This window comes from Myotis lucifugus, unplaced genomic scaffold, assembly GCF_000147115.1.
Source record: "Myotis lucifugus unplaced genomic scaffold, Myoluc2.0 scaffold_124, whole genome shotgun sequence".
Taxonomy (NCBI): Eukaryota; Metazoa; Chordata; class Mammalia; order Chiroptera; family Vespertilionidae; genus Myotis; species Myotis lucifugus.
This window is the reverse complement of record NW_005871172.1, coordinates 1,478,316-1,500,938: the sequence shown is the minus strand read 5'-3', so window position 1 is coordinate 1,500,938 and position 22,623 is coordinate 1,478,316. Positions and strand designations below refer to the sequence as shown.

The 22,623-nt window shown below is 47.4% G+C and overlaps 1 protein-coding gene across 1 annotated transcript in view; it reads right to left on the bottom strand.

The window, feature by feature from the left end:
- The window catches only part of SERGEF (secretion regulating guanine nucleotide exchange factor), a 197,817-nt gene that overhangs the window by 140,734 nt on the left and 34,460 nt on the right, over positions 1-22,623 (bottom strand). The window contains 1 exon segment of the mRNA XM_006110126.3: positions 5,078-5,244. Coding sequence (XP_006110188.1) covers positions 5,078-5,244 — 167 coding nt within the window.

Sequence of the window (22,623 nt, the reverse complement as noted above, 5' to 3'; positions counted from 1 at the left end):
AGTCATGAAAAGAGGAAAACCTGTTCTGGCCTCTTTCACAGCACTGCACTGGATCAAAGAGATCACATATATGGAAGTTCCTTTCCTTCAGACAGTAGTCCTAGAGGAAGGATGGGTGGCAGTGAAGGGGCAGGCTGGCCAGGCAGCCGGGCTGCAAAACTAGGCTGGACCATGGGCAGGATCCCGACTGTGCCAGGAGGTCAAGCAGATTCAGAGCCACAGTTTCAGTTCATGTTGTCCCTCTGCTGAAAGAACCCAGTTCAAGTAATACTTCCTTTTGTTAGTGTCTTCGGAATAAGTCATCAAGTCGTCACTGCTCCCCTGAACTAACACACCTCTGAGAGCACTTTCACTCTGTGCAGTAGGAGTTATTTATGTTCCTGGAAGTTCTTGCAGGGCAGAGACGTGGACTCTTTATCTTCGTATCTGCTTCCCCACCCACCACCGCTGTGTAGCCAGCACGGTGAGCAGGAGGTCAGCGCACACAGAGCCGGAGGGGGTGGCGGGCGGGGAGGCCAGGAAGATAGTGTCACCAAGGCCTGCCTGCCCCTGGCAATAAGGGCAGAGCCACAGAGATGAGAGTCAAAACCACACTGCTAGTCCTGGGAGGACCAGGCGGGAGCATCCTACTAAGTCCCAATGACCTAAACTGGAACAGGAGGCCCTGGGGACAAGGAACAAGGGCAGAGAACAGAATCAGGGTAAAGAGGCAGAGCAAAGCTCAAGTGGCACTGAAGCCTATAACTTCTCGGTTGGTTGACATGCCCAAATGTTAACACTGGTTAACATGCCAGTTAACACTGGTTAACACAGTGGAGCCAGCAGCTAGGGGTTAAGTGATGTTGGCTGTGACATTGAGGGACTCGAGAGGCAAGAGCATTACAAATTTAAGCAGTGATCATTTATATGAAATAAGAGTCACAGATGGAAGGGACTCTTAGATCTGTAAGAAACATGAGGAATCACATGGTCTAACATCCCCACCTACATGGGGGAGCTAGGGGTGCAGGATGAAAGAGCCCTTGCCCAAAGTCATTAAGTCAGGACAAAACCAGACCTAGAACTCAGGTCTTCTGACTCTGATTTAGACCTTGTCCCTCAGAGGCTGGCTGTCCACCTTCAGTAAAGCAGGTCTCCTGATGGGTCCACTAGCACACCAGGTGCCCAGCTCTACTTGCTTCAGAACGTAGAGCCCTGCCGTGCCCACTAAGTGAGCACAAACACTTCTGTCCAACTTAAAATGCAGGCTTCCACCTACAGACGGGACTTAGAGCCAATATTCCACAGGGAATGTGCAGGTAGCAGCCCCACGTAGGGCTTGGAAAGCAAAAGGCTGTGTGGTGCGTGCTTGCTGTCAAGAAGCAAAGCTGTCCACACACACTCTGCCCTAACACGTGCAGGGGGATTAACCCCAATCGCTGGGCTACCTCTGGAATTTTCCAAGCGTGGCTAGAAAGGCCCAGGACCTGAGGCAAAGCTGTCAGCGCATGAAACACACAGTCGTCACCACTGGAAGAGCATTAAAGGAAGGCCCACCAGGACTAAAATCTCAAAGTCTTTCTCGGGCCAGAAATGAGACATAACCCAGAAGGAAAAAAATGAGACTCTCAGGCAATCAGAAACCCTGAAGCCCAGACTTCCAGAACTTTCACCCAGGGGAGGATACACGTGTAAAAGGGCATATGCAACTTCACTTCATCTATACAGAAAATATGTGAGCTCTGAGTACTTCAAGTCTAAGTCCCCGCCCCACTGTTTAGCTACAGTGTGATCCCAGGCCAGTGACTCCCCAGTCTGAGCCTTTGTCTCCTTACTCGTAAAGCAGTGATTATAAGCTGTGTCAGGTTTACTGTGATATATAAAGCATTAGCACACGGCCTGGCCCATAACAACCACCGGCATGGATAACATTGTGTTTATTTGCTTTCTTCTGCTCACAGGAAGGGATGTTTATAGCACAGTGCAGCTCTATCTACCTGTGCTTTCCCCTCCTGCCAGGCTGTCCCTCTGGACCTGTCTGGACAGACATCCTGCCTGAGGCCCCAGCCCAGACAGCTTTCGCCTCCCTCAGCTTATCCTTTGGACATAAAGAAGGCAACTGGTCAGCTATGGGCCACAATCAGGTCCTTGAAGATCTGGAATCATCAACTTAGTTCAAGGCTATTCCTGTCTCCCCAGGTGTCCCTGAACCTCCCCGGCCAAGCCTCTGCCAGGGTAACACTTTGCCTTTCCCAAGGTGAACGGGGCTTGGAACGGCGTTTGGGCTTGACATTTTCTCCTAGCAGTTTATAGCTGCCCACACTGGCTTGGCTCTGGGCCTCAGGCAAAAAGGGATCTTGTAGGTCAGACCTGGACATCAACAGTGGAGATAATTCCCAGCCCCAATTTACCAACAGAAAACAGCCTGGAGTCCGAACCTGTAGTGAAGCCAGGGAGTACACACACCAGCCACCAAAGACTGGAGCAGAGATGAGGGGAGCACTAAACGGAGCTGCCACGGGCTCAAGCCGACTCCTCAGAGTGCCCTGCTAAGAAGCTAAATAAGTCACATCAATGTCAGGCTCTCACAGTGCTGCACATTGTGGCCACCACAAGGTGTTAAAGGCTTCAAAGGGGAAGAAGAGAAAAGGCCCAACAATAACTGAGTTCCTGCCATGTGCCAAGAACTTTGCAAGTAATCCTCATTAATGACCTTCTGTGGTAGGAGTTATCATCCTCATCTTGCCAATAAAACCAGAGACTCAAAAAGCTTCATGAAGCCCTAGCTGGTTTGGCTCAGTGGATGGAGCGTCAGCCTGTGGACTGAAGGGTCCCGGCTTCGATTCTAGTCAGGGCACATGCCCAGGTCACGGGCTGGATCCCCAGTAGGGGACATGCAGGAGGCAGCCGATCAATGATTCTCTCACCATTGATGTTTCTATCTCTCTCTCCCTCTCCCTTCTTCTCTGAAATCAATAAAAATATATATTTTTTAAAAAGCTTCATGAAGCCTCCGTGCCTTTGCTCTGCGACATGACCACAAAGTCTTGGCAAAAGAGCCCAAAGCCTATATACCAAGCCTCAGGCCCTGAACAAGCTAAGCAGACAAAACCAGCTTGAATGCTGCATTCCCTCACTCACTACCAGTGGAAGCAACTTCTTCCAAACAGAAAGCAGAGAAATATAGCGGAAGTCATAAGGATACTCATGGCCTTTGCCCCTGCAATTTCATCCCCAACTTTGTATCTTCAAGAAACAATTCGAGTATTCACTGCAGAGCCCACCACAGTGCCACCTCCCCCTCCCCCCCCAAAAAAAACAAGAATATGATCTTGCCCAGCCGGCCTGGCTCAGTGGTTGAGCTTCAACCCATGAACCAGGAGGTCATGGTTCAACTCCTGATCAGGGCACATGTCCGGGTTGTGGGCTCGATCCCCAATAGGAGGCAGCCGATCAATGATTCTCTCTTATCAGTGATGTTTCTATCTCTATCTTCTCCCTTCCTCTCTCTGAAATTAATAAAGACATATTTTTTTAAAAAAAAGGATATGATCTCCATGTCCAACATTCAAAGGATGATTTGGAAAATCCAAGAATCTTCCAACCACATAAAAGCCATTTAAAATGATCTTAGAGACCAAGAAAAGCAAAGCATGTGATAAAATAAATAACACAGCCCTAGCTGGTTTGGTTCAGTGGACAGAGCATTGGCCTGCGAACTGAAGGGTCTTGGGTTTGATTCTGGTCAAGGGCACATGCCCAGGTTGCTGGCTTGATTTCCAGTAGGGGGTGTGCAGGAGGCAGCCGATCGGTGCTTCTCTCTCATCATTGATCTCTCTCTCTCTCTCTCTCTCCCTCCATTCCTCTCTGAAATCAATAAAAATATTTTAAAATAAATAAATAAGACAATAAAAAACATTATAAGTAATTTTGTAAAGGATGTACCTGTGTAGATGCAAAAAGAAATGTAGTTGTGTTAAGGTGGTAAGTTATGGCTGGTTTTATTAAGTATTATTACCATGTCCAAATTGTCTCTGTGGTGTTGTTTAGTGCCTTTTCAATTAAAGATAAAGAGAGACAGAGAAAGACAGACAGACTCTACCACGCAGCACTAAGGAAAGGCCCAGAGGACCAGGGCTGGGATGTGAAGCAGGAATGGAGAGCGTCCTACATACCCGGAAGGAGGAGGCCAGGCAGGCCCTGGGAGAAGGGAAGCCCTCTAGGTATGGAGAGGGTTGTAATTAGTCTGATGCTAATTACAGAAGTCTCACTAGCTTATTAATTTTTTGACAGACTCTGAATGAAGACTGAATTCCTTTATCAAGCCAGCTTGAGTTCAGAGGCACATTTCCTGTGTGGCCATCCTCATTCTTCTAAAAATCCAAGCCTTTTTTTTTTTTTTAAGGGCAGCAGTAAAGTAAAATTTAGTAACAGAAACACACACCCTGGAGAAATTAAGACTCATGTCTCAAATGTAGAAATTCAAGACATTTCAGGGAACTACAGGGGCTTGAATGAGCAAATGAATTGCAATGCTTTCTACACTGGGAAATATAGACAGAAGTGCAGAAATACTTAGCTCAGAATGAAAGGCCCCCTGGTCAGGTTCCACCCCATCTTCCTGATATTATCTCACATTCGGCCCACAGACACCCCATTGCTCCAGGGGTCCCCCAAACACTTACTTCACCTTCCTACCCCGTGACTGTTCAAGGCGGTGTGCCCACCTGAAAGTCCTCCTCTCCTAGCTGCTTGCTCATGTCTGACCATCCTCACGGCAGGGATCGGAGGCACGTCCTCCTCGAAGCCTGACCCAACCCCTGCACCCTGATGCCATTTCTCACTCTGGAAGTGGACCCAGAGTCCCTGGAACCTCTCCAAAGGAGTTACACACAGTCTGCCTTGCAGTGGCGTTAGCTGTACAACTGCCTTTTCTACCACATTAAACCACAAGCAACCTGAGGCAAGGACCCTTCCAGATTCCTGCGTGGAACCTGCCATAATGTCTGGAATATGCGCACACAGTAGGCCCTCAGTAAACGTTTCGCTGAAAGACAAAGAAAAGAGATGCACCGCATCTTTGCAGAGTCACTCCTACCTCAGTTGCTCCAGTTAAGCAGTGCAGAGACGAAGGCGTGCTCTCCCATGGTCTCGAGCAGGGGAGGGGCGAACCCTGCTTTTCTGGTCTCCAGCCTTCCTCAGACTCCAACTTCCTCCCTAGTTGACCATAGTCTGCTCGGCCCCAGGTAAACACCTTGCCAGTTTCTAAAAACAAACATTATTTGCGTTAAAGCTACATTCCACAGCTCTCAGGGGTAGGCACTGAATTAGAAGAGAAAGCGTGAACATTTGTTTGAGTACCAACTACTATGTACCAGGAGCTTTCCTATCTACCAGTAAAGAAAGCACGGGTATTCACTTTTCTTTTTAATATTTTTAATTAGTTTTTAGAAAGAGAGAAAGGAAGAGGGAGAGAGAGAGAAAAAAAAAACATCCATCAGCAGCTTCTTGCACATCCCTCACCTGACTGGGAATCAAACTGGCAACCCTTTGGTGCATGGGATGATGCCCAACCTATGAACCACATCAGCCAGGGAATGGGTGTTCACATTTTTCAGGTGTGGGAAACTGAGGTTCGACGAGGTGAAATACTAGTAACTTGCTCAAGATCCAATCAGTGGTGAGCACCAGAGCTGGATTCCAACAGGCTGATTCTAAAACCCACCCTCCTGCATCTTAACAGACATGGACATGACTACAGAGGACACCCACCCTTGCTTCATGGCCTACCTACCCTCTCCTCTCCCCACAGCCTCCCTGCACGTTGCCCAGATGTCTGTTCTCAGGCTCTCCTCTCTCTCTCACCCAATCCAGCATCCCATCGGCCACCCTGAAGTTCCCAGGCTCCTGACTTGTCCTGTGTTACAATCTCTTAGGTCTTACTCTGAGCTCAATTAATGGCCAGTTTTGTGTGGTTTCCCCTCCATGTAACAGAAGAGGGCCTTTTGGAGTCTAAGCTCTTACTCAAAGGAGCAATCCTAAGTCCCTAGGCAAGTGTCTATGTGTGCTAGGGAAGGGAGTAGAGAAGGAAAAGAAAAAAACACACACAAAATCATTTAGAGCCAGAAAAGCATTCAGTTCCCCAGATGCACCACCTGGGAAGCTGGCCAGTGCTGAAGATGATTGAAGAAAATGAAGTTTGGAAAAAGAGAAATGGCCTCTCTTCTCCCAGATAAGAGAAAATTCACCAAATTCATTCAGTTGTACCAAGTGGCGCATTTGTTATTTCAACAGAAATGCAAAATCCGATGAGGCATAGATTATTAACAGATTCTCTGCAATAAATATGCATAGCCATGTGCGCTGTATAAATACTTTATACATGTTTATTTTAACAAAGAAAAACTTTGCTTACGAGACAAAACACCAAGTAATGCATATTAAATTCTAGACGAATCTACTACATTCTCTGTGTTTAGTATCAAAGCTTCATCCGGCCCCACACTCAACATATGGCTTATAGTGTCAGCTAAAAAACAACCACAGACTCGCGGGGGAAATGTCAGAATATCGCAGAGATGCAGGGCTCTGCAGGGATACGATTCTCAGGATCCGTCTGCTCTTAGACTCCGACAGATACCAAGAAGTGCACCAGAACCTAACTTCTGAGCTTCTTCAAAAAGGAAGCAAAGTCTGGGCAGCCCATGAAGTAGCACCTAGAGGCCTCACCTGTGCTGTTCCTTTTGCCATGGATGGCCTTTCCTTACATTACTCACCTGGTAAATAATGGCTCAAACTTTACAGTCCAGTTCATGTACCACCCACTCGGTGAAACCTTTCCTACGCCTCAGTTCTCCACAGAAAGAGTGAAACCCACCCTCCCATGAGCCATCTTTATGATTGTACTCATCAACTACTATGCTCCCATTAAATAGCCGAGAAAATTGAGGTTCAGAGAAGTGAGCAGCCCAGGGTCACACAGCTGGACCACCTCTCCTTCTACAAGCCCATGGTACCTCTCTACATTGGTTATTCATACTGGTACGCATCACTGGGTAACCACTCAACACTCTTCCTTCGCTTCTGTATGATCCCACTGCTAGGAATATATCCCAAGAAACCAGAAACACCAATCAGAAAGGATATATGCATCCCTATGTTCATAGCAGCACAATTTATCATAGCTAAGATTTGGAAACAGCCTAAGTACCCATCAGCAGATGAGTGGATCAGAAAACTGTGGTACATCTACACAATGGAATACTATGCTGCCGTAAAAAAAGAAGGAATTCTTACCATTTGCAACAGCATGGATGGAACTGGAGAGCATTATGCTAAGTGAAATAAGCCAGTCAGTGAAAGAAAAATACCACATGATCTCACTCATTTATGGATAATAAAGACCATTATAAACTGATGAACAAAAATAGATACAGAGGCAGAGCAGCATTAAACAGACTGTCAAACTACAGAGGGAAGGCTGGGGAGGGTTGGGGGGATAAGAGATCAACCAAAGGACTTGTATGCATGCATATAAGCATAACCAATGGACACAAGACACAGGGGGGTAGGGGAGGCTGGGGGAAGGTCAAGGGGGGGAAAAAAGGAGACAAATGTACTACTCTTTGTAATATTTTAAGCAATTTTTTTTTAAAAGCCTATGTGCCCCACACCCAGAAAGTATTCAAAACTGGCAAACCATCCCTCTACCTGAGCTGGCTGATATTTACAACCAGACTGCCTTAGCGGGGAGATTCCCAAGCAGCCAGAGGAGGAGACCATGATGTAAGTGACCCTAGCATCCCTCTGCTGGGAAAAACTGGCAGGTTGCTATCTGCAATTCTACAGAAGAACTGTGTTATCACACACCCCATAATGAATCCCTTCTTATCAAGTAAAACATCATAGAACCTTCTCTGCTATTGATTACTGATGTCCAAGACAGGCAAGACTGCCAGGAAATGGTACCGCCATTATGACGTCTCCAATAGCAATTCAACCATTCTACTTACAGAGCACTTTTCACCTTCAGCGGACTTTACAAAGATTAACTAATTAATCCTCCTGCCCCTGGGGAGGCCATAGACATTCTATTAGAGACAAGCCCAGAAGCCAGGCCGACTCGGTGCCCAGCCTTCAGTCTCCAGCCTGTTTGCGCAGACAGGCAGGCACACTCTCTGAAGCTGTTTCCCCCAAAATACATTCTGCATCAGAAAGCTCACAGAGGACACAGGAGACACTTTTATTTTTTCTTTTAAACAGACACTTATGGACCACCTCCTAGGTGCCGGCAGATTCATAGACACTCTCTCAATTAATCCTAGTAATTCTGTGACGTGGGGATCATGAAGCTTCTTTTACAGATGAGGTGAAATGACCTGAGAGAGGAAATGACCTGGTCAAGTCGAAACAACCAGCAAGTGGCAGAAATGAGATCTAAACCTGTCCCTCGGACTCCAGGACCAATAGGATCTCTAATGATCGCACAGCTGCTGTCACGACCGGACAAGCCCTGGCTGAGAAACAGCGTTCTGACAGTGTTTGAGGGGAAACCCAGATTAAATGGATCTGTTCTGTGTACCATCCAGCTTCCCTCACTTCCCAGGAGGACATGCAGAACTCCGGACCATGAGTACTGAAATCCAGGCGTTAAACATAAGGATTATGATTTTAGGTCACCTGGAGTCAAAGAAAAGAATAAATCCACACACAGAAGATGTTCACTACTGCACTGCAGATAAATGTCTGCCTCGGGCTGAAGCACACCATCAAATCTAAGGAGACTCAGATAAAAAATGTAGCAAATGGAATCTTTTCCTTAGAGTAAAGAATTACATATTACTACCATACAATAGAGAAACATTAATGTCATTCAAAAAATGTAGGCATGTGTCTCTCGATAAATGATAAATGACAAACAGCTCAAAATAAAGTCAGCAAGCAAAACCTAATTCAAAGGTATATCCATGTGAGAATTAACAGAACTATGGAGCCAAGAAATGTACATGGCAAAGGATCCCAACTCCAAGTGGAAAACAGCAGGGGCCAAATGAGTAGTATTGACAATGAATGCCCGGGGAGCTTGAAGGAAGCATTTCAAGCTACAACGATCCTGGCAGGCCTGATGGAACAAGTGGCATTTAAGGTGAACTTCTGGATAGAAATAAAAGGGAAAACGAGAAAGAATCTCTAGGAAGATTAGCAATGACAGAAATTGAAAGACACAAGGCGGGGCAGGTGGAGAGTGAGAGTCGGGAAATATTTTTTCCCTATCAGTGAAATATTTTTAACACACCACCAATGTGTGTGTATTCATTTATTTAGTAAAGTATGCACTTGGCCCTAGCCAGTTTGGTTCAGTGGTAGAGCGTCAGCCCTTGGACTGAAGAGTCCCGGGTTTGATTTCAGTCAAGGGAATGTACCTCGATTGTAGGCTCAATCTCCAGCCCCAGTCAGGGGTGCATGTGGGAGGCAACCAATTGATGTGTCTTTCTCATATTGATGTTTCTCTCTCTCTCTGTCTCTCCTCCTCCCTTCCACTCTCTCTAAAAATTAATGGAAAAAATATCCTCAGGTGAGGATTAACCAAAAAAAAAGTATGCACTTGTACTGCATACATTTATAAATTATAAATGTACTCTTACTCAAAAATATACAGTGTAAAGCATAGTCAAATATAGAAAATTTGAGAGAATTAGATTTTTTAAAAAAACATACAAGAAGTCAATTTTCTCTTCCCACACCCTGGCAATTGCTCTTGCATGCTCACTTTAGGGACTACGGCTAGACAGACAGACCATGGGGAGATTGCAGACTTTTGAACAGGGATGGGGCCTGATGAAAGGAATGTTTGGGGATGGTACATCTGGCAAAGGACCAGAGGGCTCCAGTAATAATAATATTCATAACTAACACTCCCATAGCACCTACTAAGTGCCAGGCACTATTCTAAGCATTCTCTATATAGTATCCAGTTTATCTCTCCCAACAACCCCGTGAGACAGACACACTTACCTGCCCCATTTACTGACAGGGAACAGGGCACTTACCTTGTTCCCAGTGGTAGGAAGAGGGGAGGGGACAGGAGGGGAGGTAGGGAGGCAGGGAGGAAAGAAGCCTATACACGCACACAATAACACAGTCTAAGATGCATCAGGGCTGAAAGGAGGGTTGGAATCAGGTGGTGGGGAGCAGTTAAAATTTGTGAGGCTTGGTACCCAGTTAGAGGAGATAAATAGCACTCTGAGACCAGGATTTCCAGCTTAGTGGGAAGGCGGTGGTACCACTAAAAGAAATAGACCAAGGAGCAGAGATGCTAGACCAAGGTTCCCGGCAATGAAATTCATAAAATGTTATTTCATTTCCAAATGACTGAATTCTTCTGGGACCTTTGGCAAAAATCTTATCAAACAGTCAACATAAATAAAGAAGTAAAGGAGGAGGAAGACAACTAGGTTCACAGCCCTGGGGGAGGGGAGGAATGATGCTCTGAGATTAGAGCAGTGCTTCTCAACCTTCCTAATGCTGCGACCCTTTAATACAGTTCCTCATGTTGTGGTGACCCCCAATTTCATTGCTACAAATTGAACATAATTAAAGCATAGTGATTAATCACAAAAACAATATGTAATTATATATGTGTTTTCCGATGGTCTTAGGTGACCCCTCTGAAAGGGTCGTTCGATCCCCAAAGGGGTCGCAACCCACAGGTTGAGAACCGCTGGGTTAGAGGATACTTAGAAGGGTGGGTGGATGGTGACTATTCAAAGGAGTAGCTTCCTTTACTCTCCATCACAGGGCTGCCTGGAATGGTGGTAAAGGCAGGTGAAAAGCCACAGCTACAGGCACAGTGAGAAGCTGAGCTCTTCAGTGAAGAGGAATTTCTACCCTGCTCCAGGGAAAGGGGTCCTGAAGGTGACAAGAAGGTAGTCTGCCCATGTCAGCATAGGGCATACAGTCAATAATAGTGTAATAACTATGTATGGTGCCAGGTGGGTACTTGAATTATCCAGGAATTATTTTGTAAACTATATAATTGTCTAGCCACTATGCCATACATCTGACACTAATATAAAATAATATTGAATGTCAACTGTAATAGGAAAATAAAATTTAAAAAAAAGAAACAAAAATCTCAGAGAACCACGTTCCTCACCTTGGTCGTACTGGTGTAAGTTTATAAATTAGAAGGACTGTTTGATTAATGTGTGTCTCCCGCACCACAGAGCCAGCTCTACAATAGCAGAGGCTCTCTGCTTTTGCTCATCCCTATACCCAAGAATAATGCCCAGCACAAAGTAGGTGCTCGCTAAATACCTGTGGCCTGAATGAACAAATGACTCTACCTGCCTCTTGCTCGCCACTGTGGAAATGCATCACTCGCTGGCTCCTCCTTGAGCACACTATCCCACGTCAGCAAAATGGGACGAGTAACAGCGACCACGTAGGGTTGTCGCAGGGACACTTTTGCATGAAGTGCATGACCCATAATAGTAAATGTTAGCCACTATTCTATTATTCCCCCAGAATGAACACCCAGCCTTGTTACCAAGGATTTCTATAGTTCCACCTAGAGTTTCTACCAATTGGTCAAATCTTCTCAGCCAACTCCCATCTAACAATGTCTCAGGGTCAATTCAATGTCTCTACCCATAATTGAAGAACGAAGGAGCACTGAAGGCTCTGCCATGAAATTCTGGGCTTCTGTTAAGATTCAAGCACAGTCTCTGGCACAGCAGAGGCCTCTGAAGTACTGCATGACACACATGAATTACAGCTAGGAAAAAAGCAAAGAGGAGAGCAGTGGAGAAGAGAGGTGAAGCAAGGTGAGCCGGGAAAGGGAGGACGCGTCCATCGACGACTCAGGCCTGGGTCCTAATCCTGGCCTCTCTGCCTGGCTGCATGACCTTGAACAGGTCCCTTCTCCGCCAGGGGCCTCGACTGCCCCATCCGTAAAATAAGAAGGCTGGAATAGAAGACCCCTGAGACATCTTCCTGATCTAAACTTTAATAAATGATGTCTAAAACTCTTCAGGGTCAAAATGAACAGTGTATAACATAATGTTATTGGTGCCTTTGGAAATTTTAGTCTGCCCATGTCCTAAAATAAAACATCTACTGTCATATCAAAGACCACAATTTTAAAGAAAAATTGGGACTGGACTGTGTATCCTATTATTTTTTAGTGAAATTTCCCTAGTCCCCAAAGTCATATCATGAACAATATCACATAATAAAAAGTTTGGAATTTTTTAAAAAAACTAAAATTTCCAATCATGGGCTGCCCAATTAAAAGGGGGAGAAGAGGCAGCAGCCTGCAAAGAGAGAGTGAACAAAAAGGGGTAGAGGAGAAATTTATTGAGAGCTGACTGACTCTAACACTCTGCTTCTGGCACTGCCATTAAGTTGTATAATTTGAGCAACCCTCATGATTGGTGTGAACAGGAAAAGAAACATCACAGAAGTCAAATGACTTGCTTAAGATCACAAAGCTAGTAAGTGGCAAGGCTCCAATAATAATGATAATACTAATACGGCTGTTCCATTTTCACCACTGACTTCAGTAGCTGTCAAATCAGAGCACCAGTGGCAGAAGTCAAGACCGACTGCACCCTGAAGAGCTCCCAGGCGGCTATAGGACTATCTATACCACACAGGGTTGGGGCTTCCCAGAAAAAAATGGATGCTTTCTGCTCCCAAACCAGGAAGCCCCAGTCCTAGTGTGTTTAGCAACTCCCTTGCCTTCCACACAGTGCCTCCCTCCAAATACCTATGTTCTTCAATGCCGGGGGGCTCCCCCTTTGTCAAGGGCACATGCACTTCCTCCCTCCCGGCCTTAGGATCATGCTGTGCCCCAGCTCGAGATGTTGGTCAGCCTGCAATGCTGCGAGGCTTGCTTGTTCCACCTACAGCACCTGACTCAGATGCCACTGCCTCCCTAACGCATCCCATCATCCCTCTGTCAGAATAAGCCAACCCTGCCGGTAGAAGCCACTGGCATGGTGCTTGCATCTCTGTTCCAACAACTAGTCTATGCCACCAAATATAAGATTATTTGACATGTCTTATGTTGCCCTCTGAATTCATCAAGGTTCTCCAGAGAAAAAGAACCTTTGGGACAGAGAGAGAGGGGTTTATGAGGAACTGACTCACGTGATTATGGGGGCTGGCAATTCGAAAATCTGCAGAGCCGATGTCCCCGGCCAAAGGCTCTCCATCAGGAAGAGCTGATGTTCCACTTGGGAAGCAAGTGAATTCTCCCTTACTCAGGGAAGGGTCCACAGTCTGCCATATCCAAGCCTTCAATTGATTGGGTCAGGCCCACCACACTAGAGAGGGCAATCTGCTTTACTCACTCCACCATGTAAATGTTAATCTCATCCAAAAACACCCTCACAGAAATACTCAGAATAATGTTTACCAAATATCTGGGCACCCTGTGGCCCAGTCAAGTTGACACATAAAACCAACCATCACATCTACTAAGGAGTGAAGAACAGTGAGCCTTTCTCTCTGTGTCCTCACAGCACCTAGTACAGGGCCTGACGCAGAGCAGGTGCTCAGTGTTTGCTGAAAGGAAAAGGAGCTATGGGCATCGCTCTTACCATGCCACCAAGGACAGCAGACACCATCCCATCCAACTCCCCAAAGAGAAAATAAAACCGAGAACAATAAATAACTTTTCCAAGTCACACAGACTACTCAGAAGCAAAGCCGGGCATTCACAATTTGCAACAAATCATTCCTGAGCACTTCCTCACTGCCAGGTGCTGTCCCAGGTGCTAGGGGCCACAGCACTGAACAAAACAGACAAAACTCCCTTCCTTCACAGAACTTACATCCTAGTGCGGGGAAGACAGACAATGGACAAAAAAAAAAAACCACACATAGAACACATCCCCTGGCATATGACTTAGGTGTTAGAGAGGAATGTAAAGTAGGGAGAGGAGACAGGTAGAGCTGGGGAGGGAGGCGGAAGCCCGGGACCTGCATGCAGCTCCCACTCCCTGTCTGCAGCTTTTCCTCTATAGCAGCGTTTCTCAACCTGTGGGTCGCGACCCCTTTGGGGGTCGAATGACCCTTTCACCGGGGTGGCCTAGGACCATCGGAAAACACATATATAATTACATATTGTTTTTGTGATTAATCACTATGCTTTAATTATGTTCAATTTGTAACAATGAAATTGGGGGTCACCACAACATGAGGAACTGTATTAAAGTGTCGCGGCATTAGGAAGGTTGAGAACCACTGCTCTATAGCATCCGATCTTTCTGAAAGGAAGAATCTTAAATGTAAGAGACCTCAGCCAATGCTAACTACCTCTCAGGGCTGTGATGAAAAGGGAGACAATACACATGCATGCACTTCGTAAACTCTAAATGGAGGTGCTGGTAACATATGATGACTATCACTCTTTCTCTAGAGTCAGTTTACAAAGAGCCATCATGTGAGGCTGGAACACGATTCCCGGTCCTGAGGGGCCTACCCTGGCTGAGTGCAGGGCTTCCTGCGCCTCCAAGGACCCAGCAGCACATCAGCCGCCACTCACACCCAGCAGCCACTTGACACCAGAGAAAACTTCCTGATTGAGGCCAGTGCCTCTGCAGATGTTTCCCAAGTCATTTCACATTCAAACGCCAAAGCTTCTTCGCATACTTTTAAACTCTTATTAATAACACTTTAAAATGCAGATTGCTGCCTAATCTTAGCTGCGTAATTAAAAAATATATAATCTTGCTTCTCTCCCTCCCAGCAAGAAAGGAAACTGTACCCCAGGGCTTCTGCAGCGAAGAATCACACCCTGCAGTAAAGCTAGTAGGAGGCGCAAGGAGGGGAGGCAGTGGGGAGAGTTAAAGCCAAGAAGTGAGGCTAATTCCTTAATTTTAGAGAAAATGAAAATGGGGCTGAAGGAGGGAAATGATTTGCCTAAGGACACACATGTATTTTGGCAAAGCCAGAACCAGAATCCCAGTTTCCTGCTTCCCAGTAGACTCTGACTTCTGCCTCATGGCGTGGAGGAAACGCTGCTCACCAGGGCGCATTCGCAGCGCAGAGCCCATCAGTCCGCTGACGTCAGGCCGGGGAAGAGGAGAGGAGGAAGACAGACTGTAAGTTCCTGGAGGGTAGGAATCTTACCTATGTGACTCTCCTTATGCAGTGAGCACTGTTCACCTGGAGAAACAGCCATAGGTTTCAGATGTTCAAGGGGATTATGGGAACGGGGTTCAAAGTTCTTCACGTTCAACTTAGATTCACAAACTGTCACAGAAAAAAGGGGCTCCATGGCACCCTAACCCAACCATCTGCTTCTAGAAGGGAGAAGTAAGGCCCAGTGAGGAAAGTGACTGATTTATCCAAGGTCACTTAGTGAGTGAGAGGGAAAGCAAGACCAGATCCCAGGCCGCCCTGACCTCTAGTACATCCTGTCCACAGCTTCTCAGAAAAATACCCCCAACTCCGCAGGGTTCTCCTCTCCCTACCTAGAACTGCCGTCCCTGACCCAGACTTCAGTTACTGCCCATTGCAAAAGATCATCAGCAGTTTCCATCTCTGTGAAGTTACAAAACAAGCCAAACACTGCACCCAGCTGTTGGTGAGGCCGAGTTTTCCACTGATGACGATGACTCACAGCGCCCGAGCTGGAGGCAGGAGCTCGGAATGAGACTTAGCAAGGGAAAGCCGCAGTTCACAAGCAGGCCTGGGCCTGTAGAGGAATGCTTCAGTTCCTTCAGTAAAACCTCGGGACCTGGCTGTGGGAGCACAGCGCCCCCTGCAGACCACCATGAGGCCGGGCAGCAGCAGGGCCAGAGACAAACCATAAACGGGCCAGCCATCCTGTCAAGCCCACCGAGATATCAAAGCTGTTATATTAGCAAGCCAAGAGATCCCACCCCCCACCCCCAGAAACATTATTTGCATCCTCAGCTTCCAAAGAGAAACTGGGTTTTGGTGCATGGGAGGCCCAGATTAAGAACTTCAAGCTGGGGAGACAAAGGTTGGCCCCAACCTTTTGGGGCCAATAATTCACCCAAGGGCAGGAGCAAGGAGGGGAGGGAGCCTATCCTGGGATGTCAGTTCACGGTCAACTAGTTTCTGGACAAGACTTTGGATGGCGCCTCTCAAATTTCTTCTAGCCCCACCCTCGGGAACTCTCCCAGGGTCCTCCTGAGACGTGGGTATAAGAGACCTATTGGACCTAACAGAGCTGCACTCATTGAGTAGGAGAGCTGTTTCCCACCCCCAAACGTGAGGACACTTCAAGGGAGAGAACTGAGCAGCAGAACAAGGTTAGAAGAGTCCATGGAAGTGACGATGTCCACTCCGCTGTCAATGGTTTGGGATTTGCCACTTGTTTCAAGCAGAACCAAAGAACCAGAGTGACCAAGCATCCACCAGGTAAAGAAAGATAATCCGGAGGCGGGAGTCCCAGTAACTTCAATCAGGGAAGGGGGACGCCTGGGATCAGAGTCCACTGTCAAAGCTGGTGGGCTGTGTGACAAGCACTGACATTATATTCAAATTGTTCATCTGAAGGTGCGGGGCCTTGCGGTTTGAAGGGCCGCCAGTCCAGATCCATGGTGGGACAGGCTGTTTCCTTCCACATCTGCTAATTTCCCTCCCACTAGGCTCTCTGCTCCCATCTGCCCCGCAGGCCCCAGGAGAAGCCCCTTTTATCAGCACCCACCTCCTGTAAAAACCTAACATGGTTTGAGACTCCCTCTCAGGGCCTTCCCCTTGAGTCACACCAGACACAGTGAGGACCAAAGCCACAGAGCCTTCCTTGGAGAGGCTGACTTCCTCCCAGGCCAAGGACTGGAAAAGGCATCTGCTACACAGGATTTTTCATTTCATAGGATCAGCTCCAACCAAATCAGCAGAGCACTGTTACTATGGACCATCTGTCAGGACCCGGAAACAGCTCTGTTACATAAAGGGGCTGGTGTAATGAAATTTGTTAAGCTGGATTCTTCCTCTAGACCAGTGGTTCTCAACCTTCCAAATGCTGTGACCCTTTAATACAGTTCCTTATGTTGTGGTGACCCCCAACCATAAAATTATTTTTGTTGCTACTTCATTACTGTAATTTTGCTACTGTTATGAATCGTAATGTAAATATCTGATATGCAGGATGTATTTTCATTGTTACAAATTGAACATAATTAAAGCATAGTAATTAATCACAAAAACAATATATAATTACATATGTGTTTTCCGATGGTCTTAGGTGACCCCTGTGAAAGGGTCGTTCGGCCCCCAAAGGGGTCTCGACCCACAGGTTGAGAACCGCTTCTCTAGACGAAGCCCTTGAAGTCTCTCTTGGGAGGGGCCATGTGGGGCAGTGGAGGGGCACAGGGAAAGGGACCCATGGGGCCCTAATCCTGGCTCTGCATCCGTTAGCTGTGGGGCCATCTCCCCGAGCTTCTGTTTTCTCAAATTTCAAATAAGGATGAAATGGTCCTTCCCAGCATTATAATTCCACGACTTAGGATTTTTTTTCTCACCAAAATGGCAAAAAAGTAGGTTTATGCTGATATTAGTTTTGTAATAAAAAGAGCAGTGCCTTCATATGTGTGAGCTTAAAAGGGAGAAGTGGGGAACTGAGCCACGGACGCTGGGGCTGGCTGGAGGAAGTGAACAGAGGAGAAACCGAAGGTTGAGACCTCTGTCAGCGCAGGCAGGAAAGGCCCAAGCAAATCTCCAATGATTTCACTGGGAAGCAGAGCTGTTCGTGAGCCCCGGCCTGTGCACGCGGTAATTTCCAGTTTACAGAGTGCTTTCCTAAGCAGGACCTTCCTGGAGCCTCACAACACCCTCGAAGCTGACAAGGTGACGCTGCTGGCCTCCATTTCCCATTGGGCAAAGTACGGCTAAGCCCTGGATAAGGTGGGTCCACGGCTCTTCACCGCTCTTCAGTCTCCTCACATGTGACATGGGAGTGAGCCTTCCTCGGCAAACTATAAGGATGAAGCAGGTGATTTTTTAAAGCCCTGGCGCAATTCCTGGCACACAACACATCCTTGATAAATACAAGGAACCCTTCCCCCACACCTCCGTCTCCTCAGGGTGGGCGGGGACAGCCCCACAGTGGCTCATCTTCAGGCTCCTAGGAAATACTCAAGCTGGAAGGAACATGGCGGCTTCCTGCATGACCTTCCCTACGGCCCAAGACACCTTCCCAGGAGGCAGACCAATGCGTCAGATGATTCCAGTCCCTAGTGAGCGAATGGATTCTAATAATCACCCCAGCTCATAGGGGATAGGGTTCCCCCAAGAATCCAGAGTACCTCAAAATCAGCCAGAGATAAGAAATGAAGCAAAAAACAAGCATGAGGCCTCAACAGGAAAGCCTCTCCTCCCCTGCTCCTGTGTGTCACCCTCCCTCCTACACCTCAACTTCACTGCCCCTTCCATTGCTCACAGAATAAAGCCTGAATGAGGACGCGTGCCTATGATACTCGAATGTTTCCAGTCCCTTCTCCTTCTGTCTGGTCCCATGTTGAGCAAAGTGCACCAGGGATGCCCGGTTGGCTCGGCGTGGCTCAGTGGTTGAGCACTGAACTATGAACCAAAAGGTCACAATTCGATTCCTGGGTTGTGGGCTCGATCCCCAGTGTGGGGCGTGCATTGGGCAGCTGATCAATGATTCTCTCTCATCATTGCTGTTTCCATCTCTCTTTCCCTTCTTCTCTGAAATCAATAAAAATATATTTTTTAAAAAGTGTGCCAGGGTGTACTTCCCACTTCTATGCCTTTGTCCTCAGTATTTCCTTCTGCCTGGGAGGTCCTCCCCTCACCTCTGCCTATGCAATAAATGTTTGTTAAATGAAAAGGTGAAGGAATGAAGGAAGGAAGGTGTGACTGAGTGAGTGGCGTAACATATCCCTGTGAGGCAGACAAATTAAGGATTATGATTCTCACTTAACAGATGAGGATATTCAGGCCCAGAAAGGCTAAATGACTTGCCCAGGATCACACAGCCAACAAGCAGCCAAATCAGAATTGAACCTGGCTCTTGAGGACAACTTTGGCCACGTCAGGCTTCCTTCTGAGGTAAAAAGTTGCTCTCATATTAAGAAAAAGCTGATCCAAGATTCCTCAAAATGGGCCACTTTCACCTTGGCACACACCCGAGAGCACTCTAAGCCACTGGCTGGCACTCCGATTATTGAGTGTTCCCGTGAGACAGGCAAGGTCCCCTGAGAAAGGGCAAGCACAGTGCCATCTGTCAGGAACCTAAAATGGTGGTGAAATTACAAGCTGGTCACTTAGAGCTCACTTTCAGAGGGTTCCTGGAACAAATCAACCCGGCCAGGAAAGAGGAAGAGGACTCCTTAAATGGAGGTGCCAGGGACCTCCGAGCCCTTCCCAGACCATTTGGTGAGCTCGCAGCATCCTGCTGCCCCCACCCACTGTGGACAGATAGGGAGGCTGAGGACCCACGGCAAGGCCTTGCAGACAGGCAGAGGCAAGATGGCCCCAAGCCCTGGGGCACCGGGCCCGCTGTCAGCCTCAGTGAACTGAGGCTCTTGGCCTGGGCTTCTCTGAGACGTGGGAAGAGGGCAGGGCCGCAGCTGGGTCTCCTAAGCACAGTCACTGAAAATGCACAGCTTCCACATGAAAAGTTAAAGCCATCCCATGGAACTAGCCCCCACTGAGCCTCTCCTCTGCGCCAGGGGAGGGCCAGGGATAAATACAACAGACCAAGTTCCTAATCCCGAGGGGCTCGCGTTTGGTGAGAGAGTGACAAGTAAGTAAACAAGAATGGCACTGTGGTTTCAGGCAGTGAGAACTGATCTCATGAAAAATAAAGCAGGTGGGAGTAGACTGTGGCTGGGACAGACTGGTGGTGGCTATCTGCAATAGGGTGACATTTGGGCAGAAAGCCATGGGGGTGTGGCAATAGCTGGTGGGGATCAGAGATGAGCACTTGGGCAGAGGGGACCACCAGAGGAAAGGCCTCTTCTCAGACATAAACCTGACCTTGCAGGGTTGAGGAGTATGTAATTGGCAGCACCTGGCAGAGCACCTAGTCCATGGCAAGTTCTTGGCAAAGACTGGTTCCCTGCCCTCCTCTGACCCTCTTGGATATTTTTTTTAAAAAGTCGTTCAACAAATTGTGCTAACTCGTGTCTTATTGCAGCATGCCTCTGACAAGGCCCTGGGCCTGCCCATCTGTTGGGTGTAAAAGCTGTGACATGACCCTTGGCAAAGGTTCCGGCACAGCACAGCCTGATGGGAGCGCCTTAGCCTAGATGAGAACAGGGCAGACAGGAGGAGAGCAGAAAAGGCAATGGACACTGCCCTCACTGCAGGTGGGAGGTGGACATCGTTAGAACCAGACACTCGAGACACCTGGATCAAGGCAGAGAGTTAACTCCTGTCTCCTTCCCTTCTTACTTCTGGCTCACTGGCCCAGGGCCCAGGCCCTTGTCTCCTGACTCACCCATAGAGCAGCCAGCTAGAGGCCAAACCGATGGCAGTTCTGGTCACAAGCAAGGAGATAACTGGGTATTATTACCTTATGGTGAGACCTTAGGTAGTCCCCTTCCCTCTCTGGGCCTGAGTTCTCCCACCCATAAAAGGAGAAAAGGGCCTGGGTGACCTCTGGGGTTCTGACTCTGGAAGCTGGCCCAACCCCCCCTCACCCCCAAGGCTTTCTGCCTGCCCACTGCTGCCATCTGCTGGCCCTCCAGGGTCAACTGCACTTGGCTTTAACAGGCCCCTGACAAGCCCCCTTATTCAAATGCAACTATTTCTAAGAGTGAATCCTGCTCCTGCTTCAGCTTGACACACTGCACTTCTCCAAACCGCAGATCAATTGGTATTCACTGCCAAACTCAAAAACCAAAAATAACACCAGAACTTTATCTCTCTAGGAGAGATGACACACTGCAGCTGAGAGTCTGACCTCCCTACTCAAAGAAAGGAAGTGACCTGCCCAAGGTCACACAGCTGCCTGGCTCCCAGACCAGCTCACAATTCCACTTTACCACAATGCTTAGGGCTGGTGGGCACCCTGGAAACCAAAATTAAGTCAGTCCACAGCCAAGGAAACAAAGCCTTTGAAAGGTGGGAAATAAACTATCAGGATCCCTTGCAAACCTCAAGAAGTGGTAAGATAGAGTTATGTCAACATGTGAGCAATGCTTGCAGAAATTCACCGGAAATAACAAACTGGCAGCGCCCAGGTTATCTCCTAACCTTGGAGCGCCTCGATCACAAGGACACCTGCAGGTCTTCCATAAGCCAGCCTCCAAGCCACCACCGCAGCCTGAATCCTAGGCTAGACAGCTCCCCAGAGGACAAGAAAGACACACTGGGGTGGCAGCATGAGTCTGCATGTGCTTCTGCACCACATGAGCTCCTCAGGATAGAGCTATAGCTTGTCTTCTCCACCTTCAGGCCTCTCAGCACCTGGCCAGAGGAGCTCAGTAAAGGTCTACACAGGCAGATCCCTCAGATTCTTATGCAATCATGGGAACTGTCCACCCTTTGTGGACTGAACTGACCACACTCTTGGCTCTGCCTGCAGCCTTCTCCTGAATCCCATAGTGCAGATCCTGAAAAAAACATACTGTAGGTCACTTGCCTTTTCTGGCCTCTATTATCTCACATATGCAGCATAACTGGGCTCTACTGGATCATCTTAAACGTCCTTTTAATTCTAAAATTCTAGAATTTGAAACCAAATCAAGGCCAATCAAGGCTACTCTTCATCTTCACCTGCAGGGCAGATATGAGAAAGGAGAATGTAATCAAACAATACTTCCCTCTAGTGGTTTAATGCTGTCACTACACTCTCACAGCTCTGAGCCCTACCACTAAACTCTATTTAATCCCACCCTGAACTCTGAACAGAAATCGGCTTGCCCAGGTGCAAAGGAGCAGGAGGGAAAGCAAGGACACCAGGCCCCAGGAACCAATGAGGCCTCTGAGCAGGTTCCACACCAGTGGAGAAATTCTCCATCTTTATAAGCAAGTATATCTTGGAGCCCAAAGGACCTTTTGTGACCTCTATTTCCTCTCTTCAGACGAGGAAACCAAGGCGCAGGGACATTTAGAAGGGACTTGACTGAGGTCACAAAGCTGACTCAGAACTGGGCCAAAAATAGATGCCCGCTTCCCTGCCTCCTTCCACAGTCTCTTGCCTCTTTTCCATGCAACCTCCCAACTGAGGCCAGTGGAAGTGACCCGTCAAGGACTCAGACACAGGAATGGGTGGCAAAGAGGCCATCCGTGTACTGAGGGGCAATTTTATTCATTAACTTTAACATTTATGGGGGATATAATCAAACTGAAAATTATATGGTCTGCATAGAAAATATAAAAGAAAATCCATTCATAATCCTACCAATCAGAGATAATATTCTGGCATATTTTTTCTAGTCTTTGCTATGCAAACATCCTTTTTTGAAAAATGGAAGTTATGGTGTGGTAAGTTATTATAATGTACTCTTTTCACTTACTATAGCATGAGCATATTTCTGTCACTGACTGCCACTCTAAAACATTCTAGTTAATAGCTATATGTTCCAACATGTGGTTGTACCACAGGTTTACTTAACTAATCCCCCCTACAGTCTCATTTGTTTCCATGCATTTGTTTTTGTCATTAATAAATTAGGTTACAATGGATGGCAA